At 47.4% G+C, this 19,792-nt stretch overlaps 1 protein-coding gene across 13 annotated transcripts in view; it reads right to left on the bottom strand.

Annotated features, from left to right (window-relative positions):
* Window positions 1-13,238: 13,238 nt before the first annotated feature.
* Window positions 13,239-19,792, bottom strand: part of TIAM1 (TIAM Rac1 associated GEF 1) — a 192,342-nt gene continuing 185,788 nt past the window's right edge. For 12 of the 13 annotated variants that reach the window (XM_063346803.1, XM_063346817.1, XM_063346809.1 and 9 more), the window contains 4 exons: window positions 19,120-19,222; window positions 18,645-18,732; window positions 17,636-17,808; window positions 13,239-15,653 (listed from right to left, as the gene is read on the bottom strand). In XM_063346803.1, coding sequence (XP_063202873.1) covers window positions 15,169-15,653; window positions 17,636-17,808; window positions 18,645-18,732; window positions 19,120-19,222 — 849 coding nt within the window. In that variant the 3' untranslated portion in view covers window positions 13,239-15,168. Of the gene's footprint in view, window positions 15,654-16,250; window positions 17,809-18,644; window positions 18,733-19,119; window positions 19,223-19,792 lie in introns of all 13 variants that reach the window. The other variant, XR_010072596.1, reaches the window with a different exon arrangement.

Raw genomic sequence — 19,792 nt, 5'->3', positions numbered from 1 at the left:
TGAACACCTTGCTTTAATGGGACAACTTTACTTATGCTCTCTGTGAAGAAGTTACAGTGGAAAGAATTTTCCCCAGCCACAAGTAGACCTGAGCAAATTGAGCTACCAGTGTCGTTTGATTTTGATTTACTTCTTTTTAAATTGAGGCTGCCAGGGATATACTGAGACTGCTGACTTTTAATGGCTTTTTCCAGCTCCTGCCATGACAGTGTGACAGCAGTTTTCACAGTGCAATAGGCTACAGTGCCCCCAATCGACAGCATCACCATTGCACCAGATGGGAATAGCAGCAACCGAGAGAGTGTGAGCATGCCCAGGGGAGCAGTCTAAACTTAGCTTTGGGACCCCCAGCCAAAACGAACTAATGAAAAACCTCCTCATCACCTTAAACCCCATCGCTGCTCCTGGAAGGGTTCTTCTGCTGTCACCAAAATAACAGAGAGATGTCAATGGAAATGGTTGTAATGGGTTTTTACCAGCTGGCGCCTGAGCACGAGAGGTGATTACATGTTCACGAGATTGTTTTGTCAGCATTTCTGTCTTGCCCTTACACTGCACTGTATTAACAGTCCCTTCAGGCTCAAATTCAGTTGAATTTAATTATATCAGCAAAGCAACATCATCCCTTCGCGTGACTAACATTGGTAGTTTTCAGAAACACATATTGCATACAATGCCTCATGGATACAGCAGTAGAATACCCCAAAGGAATTAAGGGATGTTCCTCTAAGAAGGTAACACAGCTGGCAGCCCAGCTGAAATGCCTCTACACCAATGTACACAGCATGGGCAACAAACAGGAGGAGTTGGAAGCCACCATGCTGCTAGAAAGCTATGATCTAGTTGCCATTACTGAAACTTGGTAGGACAAATCCCATGACTGGAGTGCGGCTATTGATGGCTACAGGCTGTTCAGAAGGGACAGGTGAGGAAGGAGAGACAGAGGCGTTGCCCTCTACATCAAGAAATAGATGGAGTGTGACAAGCTGTCTCTGAAGAACAGCCATGAACAGGTTGAAAGATTATGGATAAGAGTAAGAGACTGAGGCAACAAAGAGGACATTTGGTTGGTGTCTACTATAGGCCACCCAATCAAGGGGAGCCTATTGACGAAGCCTTCGTACTCCAGCTACAGGAGGCATCGTGCTCGTAGGCTCTCATCATGTTGTGGGACTTCCACCACCCGACATCTGCTGGAAAAGTAACACAGCGAACTGTAGACAATCCAGGACACTCCTGGAGTGCATCGAGGATAACTTCTTAAATCAGGTAATGGACAGCCCCACCAGAGGGGATGTGATACTGGACCTGATGGTCACCAACGTGAGCACGCACGTCGGTGACAGCCTGGGCTGTAGTGGTCATGCACTGGTGGAGTTGGCAGTCCTGAGGGAAACGGTACGGGTGAAGAGTAAAGTCAGGACCCTGAATTTTGGGAAAGCAAACTTCCAGCTGTTCAAGGAGTTAGTCAGTAGGACCCCCTGGTGAACTGCCCTCAGGGACAAGGGAGCACAAGAAAGCTGGCAGATCTTTAAGGATGCCTTTCATAGAATGCAAGAGCTCTTGATCTCCAGGTGGAAGAAATCAGAAAAGGAAGGCAAGAGACCAGCATGGCTGTATCAAGACCTGCTGGTCAAACTAAAGGGCAAGAATGAAATTAAAAGGCAGTGGAAGCAGGGACAGGTATCCTGGGAAGAGTATAGGGACACTGCCCGATTGCATAGGGATAGGGTCACAAAGGCCAAGGTGCATCTGGAGCTGAACTTGGCAAGGGACACAAAGAATAATAAGAAGGGCTTCTACAGGTATGTCAGCCAGAAAAGGAAGATCAAAGAAAGCGTACCCCTGCAATGAACAAGACTGGCAAACTGGTAACTACAGATGAGGAGAAGGTTGAGGTACTCAACAACTTTTTTGCCTCAGTCTTCACTGGCAGCCTCTCTTCCCACATCTCTTGAGTGGATGGACAGCTAGGCAGGCACTGGGGGAGCAAAGTCCCTCCCACTGTAGGAGAAGATCAGGTTCGTGACCACCTCAGGAACCTGAGCATAGAGAATTCTATGGGACTTGACGAGATGCATCCCAGAGTCCTGAGGGAATTGGCTGATGTAGTTTCCAGGTCACTCTCCATGATATTTGAAAAGTCATGGCAGTCAGGTGAAGTCCCTGGCAACTGGAAAAAGGGAAACATTGCACCCATTTTTTAAAAGGGTAGAAAGGACAACCCTGGGAACTACTGACCTGTCAGTGTCACCTCTGTGCCTGGGAAGATCATAAAGCAGACCCTCCTAGAAGCTATGCTAAGGCACATGGAGGACAGGGAGGTTATTTAAGACAGCCAGCACAGCTTCACCAAGGGCAAGTCTGTCTGACCAACCTAGTGGCCTTCTATGGTGGAGTGACTACATCAATGGACAAGGGAAGAACCACGGATGTCATCTATCTGGACTTCTGTAAGGCCTTTGACACAGTCCCCCCACAACATCCTTCTCTTTAAAATGGAGAGATACGGATTTGATGGGTGGACTGTTCAGTGGAGGAGGAATCGGTTGGATGGTCACAGCCAGAGGGTATTGGTCAACAGGTCTATGTCCAGATGGATATCGGTGAGGAGTGGTGTCCCTCAAGGGTCCATACTGGGACCAGTACTGTTCAATATCTTGATCAATGACATAGAGAGTGGGATCAAGTGCACCCTCAGCAAGTTTGCCAATGACACCAAGCTGAGTGGAGCAGCTGACATGCCTCAGGCATGGGATGCCATTCAGAGGGACCTGGACAAGCTCAAGAAATCGGCCCATGTGAATCTCATGAAGTTCAACAAGGCCAAGTGCAGAGTCCTGCACCTTGGTCGGGGCAGCTACCAGTATCAATACAGGCTGGGGTATGAAGGGATTGAAAGCAACTCTGCCGAGAAGGACTTGGAGGGTACTCATGGATGAAAAGCTGGACATGAGCCAGCAATGTTCACTCACAGCCCAGAGAGCCTACAGTATCCTGGGCTGCATCAAAAGAAGCATGGCCAGCAGGTCAAAGGAGGTGATTCTGTCCCTCTGCTCTGCTCTGGTGAGACCCCACCTGGAGTACTACATCTACCTCTGGGGACTCCAACATAAGAAGGACATGGACCTGTTGGAGTGAGTCCAGAGGAGGACCACAAAGATGATCAGAGGGCTGGAGCACCTCTCCTATGAAGACAGGCTGAGAGAGTTGTTCAGCCTGGAGAAGAGAAAGCTCCGGGGAGAACTTATTGTGGCCTTTCAGTACTTAAAGAGGGCTTATAAGAAAGATGGGGACAAACTTTTTAGCGGGGCCTGTTCCAATAGGAGGGGTAATGGCTTTGAACTGAAAGAGGGAAGATTTAGACTAGATATAAGGAATATATTTTTTACAAGGAAGGTGGTGAAACACTGGAAAAGGTTGCTCAGAGAGGTGGTAGATGCCCCATCCCTGGAAATGTTCAAGGTCAGTTTGGACAGGGCTCTGAGCAACCTGATCTAGTTGAAGATGTCCCTGCTCATTGAACTAGACCTTTAAAGGTCCCTTCAAACCCAAAGTATTCTATGATTCTGCAAGTGAGGCTGGCTGTAGTTGTTCAGACAGCGACGGAGGAAACATAGGAAGAACATGGTCCATCAAAACCAGACATCACAGCCCTCAAGTTTGCAAAACTGTTGTTTTTAACTCCAAACAACTACAGTTCTTTATGAAACTGGAGAGGAGCCCTTTCCTAGCTGAAAAGCAACACAGTTAAATTTTGGGATGAACCTTCCTCATTTCTTCTTGATATTGTTTTCAGGACCAGAGAGCAAGAATCCAAGAGAAAGCTTAATCGATACACTATGCTTCCCACAAACAGATCTGTTTTGCCACTCCAGGTGTAACTTCATTTAACGATAACAGGGAGAATGTTTGGCAAGTGGTAGGACCAGTCAGAGATCAGTCAGCGTTGATGCTGCAGTTTCTTAAACACGGCTGTGGGGATTACTTGTCTATGTCATGATACTACTCTAAACTTGTGCACGTTTGGGATCAAAGTTTTATTATCCTGCAAGTTTCTTCCTCATTCCCCAGTAGTAGTCTCTCCAGGGATGGGACATCTTTGTGGACTGACAAAGTGCTTGGGATAATAGTTTTGCAAAGTCTTACTTCCTTTGATTCATGCTAAGCACACCCTTTGCCTACTGCTGCTGTATATTTTGTGTTAGTTTATTAGTGTAGAGCCATAAGGCAGCATTTTAAAGGGTGCACAGTGTTAGAAAGCAGATATAGGTGTAGAGGAAGGGAAGTGTTACCCAGCTGGTACCACAACATGTTATCTGTTTAGAGCCCAGCCGCAAAACCAACCAGGTGAAAGCAGCAGCGTCCCTGTGGATTTTCAACATCAGAGCAAGCAGAGGTCTCGCCCTGTGCTGCAGACCTCAGCCTAATGCAGGGTTAAAACGCGTGACTGTGAGAACCTGCCACAGCAAGCAGAAAAATGGAAAGCCCCTCTGGAGAAGGTGAGCCCCCTTGCCAGCGCTCTATGGGGGGGTTTGTCCGCGCTGCCCCACAGACCTCACTGTGGATCAGGGCAGCGCTCTGCAGGTTCAAGCCTTAGCGCCCTAGGTAAAAAAGTCCTCCGGGTAAGTAACTGGGATTGTAGATTGCATTACGTTGTTTCCTTTTTCCTGAAATTCTCTCTTCATTTCTCTCCTCAGAGAGACATTGTTTCACTGCCCCCCCTCCCACCCCTGATCTTAAGTCTCCACACTGGTGTTATGACCTTCCAACTCCTGTTTTTGGCACAACATTCTGAAACGTCTTCTGGGGCCATCTACAGAAATAATGCCAATCGCAGCTCGCTGCTAGGGGCCTTTCCCTGCATCGCCTTGAAAACAGCTCTCGTGGCTCCCTGGGGAAATGCAGCTCGCTGAGCCCCACAGCTCCAACTTGTCTGTACCACGCTGGGGTGAATCTTCCCAGACTGTTTTCAAAATGCCCTTGCTGTGCAAATGTGTAATTTTTATCCCAGCACTCTCCGCTTTGTTTTACTTTAAACAACAGCTCTTTCTTTACTTTTTAAATGGGAGACAGAGAAGAAGGGTCATTTAAAAATCATTTCATTAACAAGTGCTCATTTTCTCATGCTTCGTGAAGTTTTAAGGGGGCAGAGGATTGGATTTTCTTATCTTTTTAAGCTAGTGGCTTTTTTGCAGTCTTCGTCTTCTTTTTCTATACTATTCCTGCGTATAATTCAATAGCCTGCCATTGCAGTGACCTCGAAGAAAGACGATACTCTTCCTCTAGTTCAGTCTTTTAGTTTCTTGATGGAGATCTAAAGGGCTTTCTTTAATGCTGTATTAGGAAGTTGTGGGAGAGGATGGAGTACATTCTTCTGCACTGCATTTCTACCAAAGCGTGTGTCCACATCACTCTGCATCCTCCAACAGCAGGGCTTTTCCCAAAACTCCCTGGTATCATGGAAAACTCTTGAACGCTCTTCACTTACCATTTTTAAGCACATTGCAGCAGATCTCAAAGCAAACTTCAGTGATGCTAGGCTCTTGCCTCGGCCTACCCAGGCACTGCCCAGCCAGGGCGTGCGAGGAAGACTCTCCGTACAAATCTGTAAATGGTCTTGGCAAATGGCTGCTGGCTCCCACACTGCCTTGCAGATCCTGCAAAAGCAACCGGGGAGATGGGACGTTCGTGCCACCTTCAAGATTTAAGGGTACAAATTCTGTTTCTCCTTTCTGCAAAATTTGCCTGTCATCCAAAGGACTGACAGAGGCCTCACGACAATGCCGGGCAGCTGACCATCTACACACTATTACCTTTTGCACAAGCAAAAGGAGGTGTAGCAATAGGAGGTGTTATCCCCATCCCTCCTCTCCTTCCTAAATCCTCGGTGGGATCCTTCGGTCCCTTTGGAGAGCTAGGACAAAATACCAGGCACGATTCAGGGAGAATCTGCCCTCCTTCGTCGGAGGAGATGCCCGCTGATCCGCAGCATCGGTCCCAGCATTATTAGCACTTGAACAACCACAAAGATACTGAACTCTCTAATGCCCCTTGAGGAGTTAATTAAAGGGGTTTAATCTCCGCTGAGAAGAAGTGAATCTGACTCTATCCCTGGAAATTACTTTCTCTGACGGAATGACGTAAAACCCAGCTGCAGGCCGACGGCAGCCCCGCAACCGCGCGGGATGCCTTGCGTAAGGCCAGCAAAGAGGACGGTGCTCGACCGCCGCCGGAGCAGGAGTGCCTTTAATTCCTTTTTTTTTTATTATTTTTTTTTTTTCCCTCGTTATTAATTTTATTAAAGCGGAAATCCCCCGGCTTTTAACCGAGCCGGATCGCCAAGGCCGGCCGGGCGCCGCGCTATTTGCGGGGGAAGAGTGACCCCCGCTGGCCGCGGCGTGGAAAGGAGCCCCCGGCGGCACGTCCCTCCCGAGAGGACGAGGAAGAGGAGGAGGAGGAGGAGGAGGGCTGTGTTGCAGATCAGTGTCCTCCTCTGCCCTCTGCCCCCGACCCCGGCCCCGCTCCCCCACAGAAAAGCCGCCGGGCTCGTCGCCGGTTTGTGCCTCTGCGTGGTCACCACCAGCCGAGCGGCCCTTCCCGGGGCAGCCCCGGGGATTTTTGGCAGCAGAAGGTGGCCAGGAGTTTTTACCCTGGGACACCGCTGGGCGGGCTATCGCCGTTGGCACCGTCTCCAGAAACACCTCTTCGGCCTCTGCTCTTTCCCGGAGAGCCTGAGGAGCCCAGCCCCTGGCCACCAGCCGTGCTGCGCTGCCCGGAGGGCAGAGACACAGGAGCACTGCGTCCAGCTCTGGGATCCCCAACATAAGAAGGACATGGACCTGTTGGAGCGGGTCCAGAGGAGGCCACAAAGATGATCAGAGGGCTGGAGCACCTCTGCTGCGAGGACAGGCTGAGAGAGCTGGGGCTGTTCAGCCTGGAGAAGAGAAGGCTCCGAGGAGACCCTATAGCGGCCTTACAGTACCTGAAGGGGGCTGCAGGAAGGATGGGGAGGGATTCTTGATCAGGGAGTGTAGCAACAGGACAAAGGGAAAGAGTTTTAACCTGACAGAGGGTAGATTTAGATTAGATATTAGGAAGAAATTCTTTCCTGTGAGGGTGGTGAGGCACTGGAACAGGTTTCCCAGGGAAGCTGTGGCTGCCCCATCCCTGGAGGTGTTCAAGGCCAGGCTGGATGGGCTTTGAGGGACCTGGTCTAGTGGGAGGTGTCCCTGCCCATGGCAGGGGGGTTGGAACTAGATCATCTTTAAGGTCCCTTCCAACCTGAACCATTCTATGATTCTATGAAGCCAGCTGATGCAGAAGAGCCTGTGTCTGTGCTGTGGAGATCCCAACGCTGTGGCTACGAGCAAAATGCTCCTGTGGCCATGTGCTACCCTCTGAATGAACATGGGGGAGCCTTAGGGGCCTAAGAAGCGGGAGAGCATCTGGTGCAAGATGGCACCTTGAGCATTTCTTGTAGGCACAGTGAGTTCAAAGCTTCGTCCAGCGCTTGGCCCTTGGGCATGGAGGAGAGCTTGGCTTTTTCCTTGCCACATTCCCAGCACCCCAGGTGTTGATTCGGAGCCTGCTCTCCTTTCATGGAGAGTACAGCACATACTTAATATTCTATTCACGCCTCTCTGCAGCTTTATGAATCTCAGTTTCTGGCTTTGATCTGGTTCCTGCAACATTAATTAATTTCAGGCCCTCTTGCTCCCTCTTTTTTTTTAATGTGCTATTTCTAATTATTTCTCATTTCCTCAGGTTACCTGTTTAATTTCAAACAATTTTTCCCCACGAGCAGATTTACTTGGCTGTTGTAACAACGTGTGATTGCGCACGGGTCATCAGCTAATTGCATAGATGTGACATAGGGATCTGGCACGCAGCCAGAGAGCGCACGCGAAAACGGCATCGGTATTCGCCTCTCCAAACCGCGCTCAGCCTTGCAGGAGGAGCTGCAGGAGGAAGCTTCCCCCTGCCTTCCTCCGTTTCATGCAGAGACGGTTGGCTCACGGCAGCACAGAGTTCTTAAGCCCAAAGGAGCGGGAAGGATTTCAGAGGCGGTGCGGTGAGGCGCGCGGCGAGCTGGCACGCACAAGCCACTTGTCACTGCTTGTGTGTGTGTGTGTGCGCGCGCTCTTGTGGTTGTGTGCTGCCTTCTGCTTCATAGACCAACTCTCTTTCTTGATTTCACCACTTCACTGACTTCCTGAAGGTTTTGGATTGATCTGGTAGTATTACAAGCTGAATATAATCCTACCTTACGTAGCAAACATTAACTTGCCACTGCTGTAGGAACTGCTGCATATACCATACCCTATTTTGATACCATTTCCTTTCTGTGCCTTTTATTGTCATCCCCTAGGCAGACATGGAGCTCTGCAAAATTTAACCGCTCTAAGAATCCCTGTGAGACTTGCTGGCAACATATTCAAGACGTTTAATTTCTACTTCCTTTCACTGTCATGCCTTCATACTTTTTATTGTCTTCTGGGGGGGAAAAACTCCCGTGGCATCAATGAGCCAGATTAACGGCTCATTGAGTACCAGAAAGGGCTCGGTCTGGAAAAAAAAGCTGACCAATGAGAAATATGACAAAGTTTTCTAAAGTTATGGGTGATGTGGAGAAAGTTAGTAGAGACTGACTCATCACAGTTTCCTCCCGTGTAAAAAGCTGGTGGATGTCAAATGAAACTAGTGGGATCAAAATTCAGAATGACCAAAAAAAGGTGGCACATCCGTGCCTGGGTACCAGACCTCTAAAACTCCTTGCCGAAGGATGTCTGGATGCAAAAAGCTTATCTGGATTCAAGGTCACACTGGGCAGCCCCCTGGAGCAGAAGTCATTGGAGAGTAACTAAACCCCCAGGGTGGGATTCAGTTGCCTTTAATGCCACCTGAGCTGGCCCAGGATTACCCACCATCCTCCAGCTGCCCCTCCAGAAGCGCATAGCTCACCTGAGGCACCTGTGTCCCCCAGCACCCCCACGCAGAGAGATGTCTTGGACCTCTTAGATGCCATAAGCGTTACTACTGACTCTATGTGGGCAGCTGAATTGACCTTGGGATCTTCTGAAGTGCCTTAAGATACTGCGCCATGAAACAGCACTATGTGCCTGTGTTTAGGAGTGGGGAGCGTAGGGGTCAAACTCTCACAAATGTTTGCTCTATTATTCTTCCCTAGACAACACGCTATGGGTGCTGTTTGAGGCAGGACACAGGGCGCGTCTGTAGGCGAGCCCTAAGGCATACCCTACCCTCCATTGCCCCTTGCAGTCAACCTTCCCCAGGAGATCCCTCCTCCAGAATAGCTGCATCCTGAGCAGGATGCTGACCTCAAACACCTACTGGACTGGAGAGGGAGTAGTACCTTTAACTCTGATGTGCCAGAACAGGGGGTTAAGGAGAGATTTTCTCATTTCAAATATTTTGCTTCAACCAGGAGAAAACATGATTTCATACACCCAAGCACAGTTTGGATAAAAGTCCAGTGATGTTTTTGCAGCAAGGACCCCAAGGCACTTCAAACAGGCACTTCTGCCATTTACTGTGTGTAGTAGACCTGGGGCATCCCAGGAAATAGATCTACATCTGCACCGAACACTTCTCACTGGGGCTGAGAGGCTCAGGAGAAGGTGACTTGCGGTCTCTTCAGTTGTCCCACCCCCACAGTAAATCTGTGTTCCTGCCATTTCCTATGGAAGATTGCCACAAAGCTTTATCTCCCGGGAGTCTGTCTGTTTGGTTTCATCGCAGCATTTTCATCTTTTGATAGAAAATTTAAAATACGTTTTGCAGTTTGTTCCTGACTGGAAAAAACCCCAACAAACAAACTGAGGCTCATCCTGTGTGAGCAGGTATGGAAGGGTACGGCGGAGGAGTCACAGCATCACAGGATAATGCAGGTGGGAAGGCCCCTCAGTAGGGTCTCCGGTCCAACCTCCTGCCCCAAGCAGGGCCAGCTCTGGTATCAGACCAGGCTGCTCAGGGCTTTCTCCACATGGTTCCTGAAATCCCCGGGGACGGAGCCTACGCAAGCTGTTCTCTTTCCGGGCACACCAAGGCATGTTCCCCTGAGGCTGTGTGCAGTCAGCATCACCTGTAACATCAGTGCGTGGAGGGGAACAGCCACAGAAACCCTGGCTTTATTTTGAAGGTCACATGGAAAATACTTCATTGGTTACAATTATTCCCTGGCCCACCATCATCCCTCCGCCTCTTATTAAATTGATTGGAAGCACAGAATTGAAAGGAGAAAGCAAACTTGACACCAGAGCTGTACATAATGGACAAACAAATTGGTCATCGTTTCAGCTGGGACGGAGTTAACTTTCTTGCTGGTGCGGGGCTATGTTTTGGATTTGGGATGAGAGCAGCGTTGATACCGCACTGATGGTTTTGGTTGTTGGTAATCAGTCAAAGCTTTTTAGGCTCCTCACACCGCCCCACCAGTGAGTGGACTGGGGGTGGGCATAAGAAGTTGGGATGAGACACAGCCGAGACAGCTGACCCCAACCGACCAAAGGGATATTCCATGCCATGTGACGTCATGCTCAGTATATAAAGCTGGGGAAGAAGAAGGAAGGGGGGGACGTTCAGAGTGACGGCGTTTGTCTTCCCAAGTAACCGTTATGCGTGCTGGAGCCCTGCTTTCCTGGAGATGGCTGAACACCTGCCTGCCCATGGGAAGCAGTGAATGAATCCCTTGCTTTGCTTGTGTGTGCAGCTTTTGCTCTACCTATTAAACCGTCTTTGTCTCAACCCGTGAGTTTTTTCTCACTTTTATTTTTCCGACGCTCTCCCCGATTCCATCTGGGGAGAGTGAGTGAGCGGCTGCGTGGTGCTAGTTGCTGGCGGTGGCTAAACCACGACAAAATCCCTGCTGCCCAGGCAGGCTGTGTGACTTTTCTGATCACTTTATTACCCTGCCATGAGAAACGATTCCTTACTACAGCTAATTACTCTTTTCCATTAACGAAAAGGAAACATTGTCCAGACTAATGGCTAAAGGGCCTTTTGCAAGCCTTGCACCGCTACCCCAGGCTTGCTGCATGACCTTGTGTGTACTCCCTCACCTGCCTCCGTTTGTCAGGCTTAAAATGGGAACAATTTACCCAGGCCCTAAGGCTGCTACAAGATTTCATTATTGCAAAAACCTACTCAAGCTCATGCCCGCATACAGCGCAGAGCTCCTATGTATTATTAACAGGATGTGGCCGAAGGAAAAGAGAAAAGAAGAGGAAGCCATTTTTCAAAGGCTTTCTTTCCCCTCACTTCCCTGCAGAATAAGGCAGAGCCGCAGCAAGCTCCCAAAATGCTTGGATTAATTCAGTAATATTGGATTGGATTCATTCAGTAATACCGACACGCTGACAGTCTTCCATCAACATGCATGGCAGGACTTGCAATGGAAAGGCTTAAAAAACAAAAGCCTAGTGCTCAAGCAGAAGTACCTCAGCAACTGCTGAGAATAAAATTAAAAGGAAAGGAAAGCAAGTAGCCAAAGACACCGGGAGTGGGAACGTGAGCTGTGGGAAGCACTGTTCGCTGCCTCCACGATTATCTGGCCACATTTAAAATAGCCGCAGGCAGGGAGCGGGGTCACATTCTTGACGTGTTATTTGCAGAGACAATAGCCTCCCAAACAAAGTGTTTCCTGTGTTGTCCTGAAGCTGGTGCGAGGAAAGCAGCTCTGCTGGAGAAGACGATAAAAGCCAACTGACTGGTAAAACTAGAGTTAAGAAAAGCACTTCCCAAACCTCAGTGCTACAGAGCGCCTTGTTCCTCTGCACAAAAGACCGCTGCTGTTCTACTGCAGGCGAGATCAAGGGGCTGTGCAAGGCTCTTCTCACAGCTCTGGCAATAACATCTTGTTTTCTGATAAACCAGTTCCCCAGTGTCCACCAGCCCAACTTTTAGGGACAATCTGCCAGAATTCACGCACGTAACCCAACTGCCTGTACATCGCTCGTCCTAGTGCCCCTGAAGAGAAGTGGTGGGAGTCAGGGTCTCACCCACGGGCCAGGGAAGCTCCTGCCCAGGCTGCACAAAACACCAACCCACAGCACGCTCCTCACATTTGGACTAAAATTCATCACCCCAAAGGCAGGGGGTTTGGCCAAACAACCAGCCATGGCAAGACCGGAGAGCTCTTCCAACATAATTAGAATTCTTCTGGAATTTGCTACTTCTTTCCTCTCTCTTTAAAAATACGCACTTAAGGTTCCTTGTGAGCAGCACAGGAAAAGAAACAGGCATGACTAGTTATGGACGTAACAAGGAAAATCTCAACTCTCACTTCTGCAAAATATGAGCTGAGCCTTACCCAAGGGCTCTTTCCTAAACTACAGACTAGTAGATGAGAATACAAGAACTACTCCATAGCATTACACTTTCCACCTATACCTTCTGTGTAAGGCTTGGTATGTGATAAGTGAGCCACATAATATGAATTTTTAACACAAGGCATGATGCTCTTTAAGCAGCTTTGTATATAATCTGAAAGCTGGAGTCCGTTGTTGGAAACATTGCAGTAGCTGGTAAAACTAAACTGTGGGGGAGACAAACACGTGAACCCAGCCAAAGAAAGGCTGTGGCATTTAAAAACAGTTCATACTTGTTCACGTTTATCCTCTGCAGAGCACACACGCACGCATTAGCAGGCTTTGCACCCATTTCTCAGTAGAGGTTTCACTGACGTGAGGAACACTTTTGCTAGTTACAGACCTGACCGTGCCATTTTAAAGCTAGCAGTCCCGCTAAAGGGAAGCTTCAATTTGTGACAAGGTGCATGTCAAATAGGCACACTGTGGCCAAATACTTGCATCTGGCATTTGATCTCCTGCCTGTCTCGTTTTCCATCCTCTAAGAAGGAAGGCTCCAGGAGTGGACCTTCCATGGGGGAAATAAGTAAATAAAAGTGAGGTTTCAATAGGAGAGAAGGGAGGCCAACAAGCTTGCCCCAGCCTTTCAGGTGGGACAGGCTGAACCTCAGAACATGCTGGCCAAAGGAGCCATTACCCCACCAAACCCCACCAAAAAAGCAGAGCCAAGACAGGCTAAGGGTGGAAACCTTACTATTAAAGAGACTCCCTACAGGTTATTAAAGCCAGGGGAGCGATCCCAACAACTTCGGCTACTGTAGGACTTGCTTCCTTGCTTGCCTCTACTGAGAGAGACACCTGGCCCAGAGCACCCACGCACACACACCACTCTCGTGTATTTTTTTTCCAGTATTTTATTTCTGACAGGCATTTACAACGTTCCATTCATAGAACTAAAAACATAAAAATAGACCTTCTTTCAGCTTATAAAAGAAATATATAAGAACCTTTGACATAGACATGTCATGACGTTATGTACAAGAACAACGGTACCTTCCCAGTACCAGCCTTCCAGTATTTCAGCGCTGACTGTATTCCGCTGGGTACAGCATAGGACAGCTAAAACCTCCGCTTCTCTAATACGCTGGGACACAACTGACAGGTAGATGATATAAAACAATGACGTGATAATACAAAGGGTATAGAAACCTTTCTAAAGCTTTTACGAAAAGAAATCAGAAGATAGCAAAAAGTTAATAGAGAAAGCTTTCATAAGCTCAAGTATAGTGCACCAGAAACCAGAAAGAGGAGGGGGGGGCAAGGGGAGAATGCTAGCTGGGACACAAAGACAGTGATGGATTTTTGGGGGGAATAATTTTTGTTATGTTTTAAAATATAGTCAGAGTGGATTTTATAAAATATAATCCTAAAGCTATTATAAAATTTCAGGTTTTCAAAGTACCTACTAATGTGTCAAACATCAATAGATACCAACAACAAAAAAGAAAATTTCATATATTCTTCCTTTTCTTCCTATAGGTGAAACTGAAATGGGAAAAGCTATATAAATCTTAAAAAAAAAAAAAGTGCTATTTTGTGTTTCGTATTTGGAAGTCTACTTAAAAACCACAAGATTTTAGTCACATTTTACCCTGTTTTAGATGTTTAAATAAAAGATTTAAAATGTTAAAGAGGTTTGCTTGTGTAGAACTTGTTCATACTCTATTGCAGTGGAAAAGCTTTTATAAAGGAATTAAAATACACTAGTTTCACCCACAGTAGGAGAGTGGATGAGGTCAGTTTTTTGGCCATGAATTCCCTGTCCCCTAAGCCCAAACTCTGCCAGAGAGTGGACCAAACGGATCTGTGATGTTGCTACACCGGCTCCAGTGAGGTCACACCACGGATCGGTTTGGTCCACTACAATTCAGTCATGTCATTTTATCTTATTCTTTTTATTATCTAACTAAACTCCAGTCTCAAACATATACAATAATCCTTTTCCTGAAGAAAGTTATACCTAAATAAGAGTTTCCAGTTCATATTTTAATATAAAACCACCATTCCTAACCCTCTGCAAAAAGCTAGCCTTGTATCCTAGACGTGGAGCTACACTAACGCTGTAAAACTCTTATCCCTTTGTGCCCCTGCATCTCAGGTAAAATACAAAAAAATATTTCTTCAAGTGTTAAATTTGGATCTCTTTTAAGAGAGTTTGGCATCTTTACAATATTATGTAAAACTAGAGCTTCCAACATTGACATTAAATTAGACCAGCCACAGACCAAGAGGACTTAACACAACATAAATCCCAAACCTTTCCTCACACATTCCTAAAATACATGTATATTCTCTTACATTTAAAGAGGGAAAAGAATAAGAATGCTGCAACTGTACACGTTAAAAAGGCAGTTTCCTCGTTAAGGAGATGAACCTACGACTGATGTTTTACGGCTATAAAACCCTCTGTTCGTTGTGCTATTGTTTAAGCTAGTTCACCGCACGCAGGTTAAGACATCCAGAGTAATTTGTTTTCCAGTGATGATATTCTCCCCATACTTAATTTCAGCCCCTGATTATTTTAGAATAAATAAAATAGTGTGAAAGCCCTTGGTAACGTAAGACAGGACCTTAAGCTTATTCCGTTCCAGGTTTTGAGCGTTTTACAGTTGCCTAAAGTGTGGCCGCATGGCTTTGGACCAATTCAGCTGCCGAAATGGTGTGTGCAAGTGTGCAATCTATGGGGATCAGCTCTCCGCGGTGTGCGGGGGCGGGAGGGAGGAAGGGATGGAGGGTGGGACGGGGAGACCTACGCATCCAGGCGGGGAAGAGGACCGCTTTAGAGCTCCGTGTTCAGTTTCCTGCTGGGGACAAAGTCTTCACGCCTAACCCAGATGACCTCCTCGCCGTGGCCCTCCACGTCACCGTTGATGCCGGACAAGGCCGCCTGCTTCTTCAGCTGGGTCATCCTGGAGGCGTGCGTGTCCATGGCCGGGCGCGGGCGGTGTTCCCGGCAGGGCTGGCTGCTCGTGATGGAGGCCGCCTGCAGCCGCTCCCGAAGGTCTCGGTCGGCCACGGCACCTCTCATGGCCTCGCAGTACTCATCGTCATCGCTGAGGATGTCCGTTTCCTTGATGTCCTCCTGCTCCTCATACTGAGCAAGGTCAAACTGTTCCTCTACCCAGCGGTCAGTGTCCCCACTGTGCGTGGGCTGCTGGGGCTCTTTTTCAGGGCTGCTCGTGTAGACGGCATCTGAGTCAATGGTAAACCTGTTTCGGGCCAGCCGCCGCCTCCTCCTCCCAAGAGACTTGCTTGGGGCTGACACTGCGCACACACAAAGATAAAACCCCACAGGCTTTTTACACACGGTACAACTCTCTTTGAAAAGTTAAGTCTTCCAGGGGCCCTTTATTTTAAGCACCGCTAGGCACGAAGCGGGCAGACTCCCACGAATGACCTAGTCATTCGGCATCCTCCCTGCGGGCAAGTCACACTTCACTCAGCTCCTCAGCACAGGTCTCTCTCCAGCTGAAAAAAGGAGTTTCTGCTACTCAGATCCACAGCTGGGATAATGGCCCACAATTACTGTTCCTCCTAAGCGGTAGGCAGGCAGCCAGCCAGCACAAAGTGCCTCTGTTCAGCTCAGCTTCTCACACGCAGTGCCCCGCTGTCAGCACACCGCAAAAACCTACTAACCTTACGCCTCGGTACGGGAAATTGCTTTGTCTCGGGTAAGAGCAACACTACAGGTTTCCAAGTAGCTACCTTGGTGCAGAAGATGCTGCAATTGTTGCGTTATTTATGGGCAAGTAAGTTCCCTCTCCAGGTTCTGCTGCTCCCTTCCCCGCTCCCTCCCTACTGGGGGAAGGAAAAAAACAGAAGAAAAACCCCAAACCAGAAAAACTTTCAGAAGTTCCTTACTCAGCATCAGCTGGTCTACTAGCTTTTGCAACTGGCCCAATTAGCAAATTCACATCTTCTGTGTTGGAACATCTTCGTAAGAGGCTTGTGAGGCAGTGCAGGGGACGAATCCTGCAGCTGAAGGACCTGCAGGCATTCCGGCGCTTTACGCGCACACACACACGTAGCTCCATGGCAAGCAGGTGAACTCCGAGGTTCTCATTTCTCCCCCTCCACTGAACAGCACCTTAGCACTTTCAGGATGTATTTATTAGACTCTAGCTTGGGGGCAGGGTTGCATTTTAATATCCCTGAGCCTCAAAACATGCATTAAGTACAACAGCTCAGCAGTTGCAAAGTTTAACTGTGGTGAGAGGCCTGGACTCTAAGAGGGGACTTTAATCCCTGCAGAATTCATCATGCAAGTGCACCAACGAGCCAAACTGAAAAAAGGTTTGGCCTCTACAGCAGAGCAGCCCCACAGGCTGACTGAAGCAGCACGGTGGTAGAACAGTTGCATTTTGGCCCTCCTTTGACTCTTCCTTACAATTTTAAGCGCCTCTGAGGCAGATGGCTAGCAACACCCCGAGTGAGAAGCCATGCTGCGAATGTTATTGGTCTGGCCTGCCCATTACAGAAGAGGAACAGAAAGCCTGGTTGTCTACATTGCTGGATCTAATGAGCAGAAAAAAAAAAAAAATAAACAACAGACCAGAACAAAACACGCAGCGGTGCCATGTACTTTTCAAGTTGGAAGCAAATGTTTCTTCCCTCCATCATCTAGTGTTCTGAAAATGAAAACCTGCTTTTCCCTGGGATTTTCTCATTGCTTTTGCCTGAAGTCAACTGAAAAGGAAAATCCATGGTTTAGGACAGGCCGTTAACAAAAATAGTAGTATCAAGTGCGTGCTTCTCAAAACGTGAGTAGAAGCACGTGCCCTTTAGCAATAGCGCTGAAAAGGCTAAAATGGAGGACAAACAAAGCTATCTCTTCAAACCAAGCCACTCACTCGGGGGAGCTGATTTTTCTTGTGCATTTTAGTTTAAAAGTGCTAAGGTTAGCTCAAGATTCTGTACATGCTTCTAAGAAATATGCAGCGGGCTTCTGCTTTGTTCCGCTGAAACCCATTTCCAGATTAAAGTGCACAGCCAATCGGTATTGACAGGAATCCCATTTCTTCCTTCCACACCAGAAGGACCACTCTGAAGCTGAGCCTTGAGTGCAAAGCAAGGTAAATAGAGGCAATTTAAGGCTCTCAAGGAGGTGAAGCACGGAAAACCAGCAAGTTTTTTTTACATACACAGGAGAGAACGCTAATCCTAATATACAAGTAACAGACACCACCACATGTCCTACAACGGTGCTGGGGTTACTGGGATCTTGAAAGTCTGTAGCCCTACAGTACCTGCCCTGTTCATGGCTGGCCTTGCACCTTTTAGAGCACACAATCTTTTTCCACCAAAAGGAACATATTGCTGGGATGAGGGCAAGCTTTCGGTTTTAAGAAGCTGTCTTCTGTGTTTATCCCGCAGAATCGAGTGCACTGCCTTCAGAAAGTCCTTCCTGTGTTCTGGTGAACTGAAAAATAGGCAAGAACACAAAGGGCAGAGTTATCTCTTGGGGACTGCTCAAAGCTCGCTGTAAACGAGATAAATAATGACCAGTTCTGCAATTTAAGACAGTGCAAACTGACTGGCACACAATTCCCCCAGAAAAGACTCAATTTAATACAGTATTTTCAAAGCAAAGCTAGATCTATAATCATTGCAACGGACATCCAAGGAAACAAATACACTGTTCATTAACAAAACATTTAGCCATTCACCCCTCTTGAGGCTTCCTTTTCCTCCAATACCAACCATGCACTTCTCTTTGTCCAATAAACATCAAGTTGACCTATGGTGGCTAATTAAATGTCAGTTTGTCTCCTGTAAACGCAGCTCAAGCGGAAGTCCTGCAGTTCTCTGCTACCTAGTGGTAGGAACTGGCTTGGTATCAGCTCTGTTAGACCCTGGTGAACTTGTGTACCACGTCTGATTTGAACTCTAAAACACATCAGGGCAACCATCACAACAAAGACGGACAAGGTTTACTTAAGGAAAGGGCAATGCCCTAAGAGCAGAGGTTGGAACCTGGTGGCATGAAAGGTACCAGCTGAACAGGACACACGACCAACTACCTGACATAAAGATCCAGTGCTGGAGTTTAGTTGGATGTAGATTTGTGAAGGGAAAATTGCAATAAGGATATTCCCATAAAGGTGCAAAACATTTTACAAAATTCTGCCTGCCAGAAGTAAGGTTTTAACACCCTCTCCCCACCTCCCCTACTGTCTGTTCCCAGATTGCCTTAAAGGAAAGGCAAACTGGGATCCAGAGATATAGCTGCCACTGAAAATATGGAAACGCGCTTACCTACAGCAAAGATGAAACGTTCTTTCTGGCCTGCCTTCAGACTCAGATTTAACATGGACAATCTCACATACAGAATTGGTCTCTGCATCTAAAGTGAAAAGTAAGCAGCACTTCATACAACAGTTTCTCATATTTAACTCCGATTAGCATATTTATTCCATAATCCTGAAAAAATGGTTTAAGACCATCCAGGTCTCATGACTGGAAGGCAGCAGTGGGCAAGTGACAAATGAAACAACAGACACTTAAAAATCACCAAAATCTAGTAGTATTTTATATGCACTCACTCAGTTCCATAAAAATACGAAACCTTCCCCCCTCACCACCAGCTTTTCAGGTATTCCACAGAGCAATGTCACATTTCACAGCTACCTCATATGTTCTTTTCACTTTCACTTATGCAAAGTGTTTAAAATTTTGAAATTTAATATAATAAGCTTAATAATAACACCAATTCATGAAGCTGGAACATTACCTGCACTTGCCAGCGCTCGAACCTGCAGCGCTTCTAAGGGTATCATGTGGCGAAAGCGGAACGGATCCCAGTCTTCATAAATTGAAGCTCTATGTGATCCTCCCTGGAAGAATTTCAAAATTCCGATAGGAAATGAGACACCCTGGGATAGCCAGACACAAAGGCCTCCTTTTGCTTTGCACTCAGGACGCCCATCTAGAGGCTTGTTGCAATTCCCATTCTCTCACTACAACACCTTAGTAACCAGCATCGCTAACGTGCCTATCTATGAAGGTCTGCTAAATTCTAGACAAAAACAAACATTACACCAATCAACTCGTATCAATGCCTTCAAAAGTCATTTGAGACCAACACTGCATTCTCACCTCCAAGTGCACATGCACTCACAAGCATGCATAAGTTTTGCCTTAGTCACCCCAAAGTTATTTTGTGGCCAGTTGGCTTCAGAAAACAACCATACAAACGTTTCAAATCACACTTTGGTTTATGCCATACATGGGAATCAAAAAGTTTTCTGCAATACAACAGTAGCAAGGAATGCATTTACTGTCAAGCTTAACTTTAACTTTGAATCCCAAACTCCAGTGGGATCCCCTGATACATCCTGTAGGCACACCTAATTTAGCTAAGAGCAGTCAGCACTTGCTCAGTGCCATGCAACAGCCAGAACTGA

The sequence above is a fragment of the Chroicocephalus ridibundus genome, chromosome 1 (assembly GCF_963924245.1).
Source record: "Chroicocephalus ridibundus chromosome 1, bChrRid1.1, whole genome shotgun sequence".
Taxonomy (NCBI): domain Eukaryota; kingdom Metazoa; phylum Chordata; class Aves; order Charadriiformes; family Laridae; genus Chroicocephalus; species Chroicocephalus ridibundus.
This window is presented reverse-complemented; position numbering and strand designations above follow the sequence as displayed.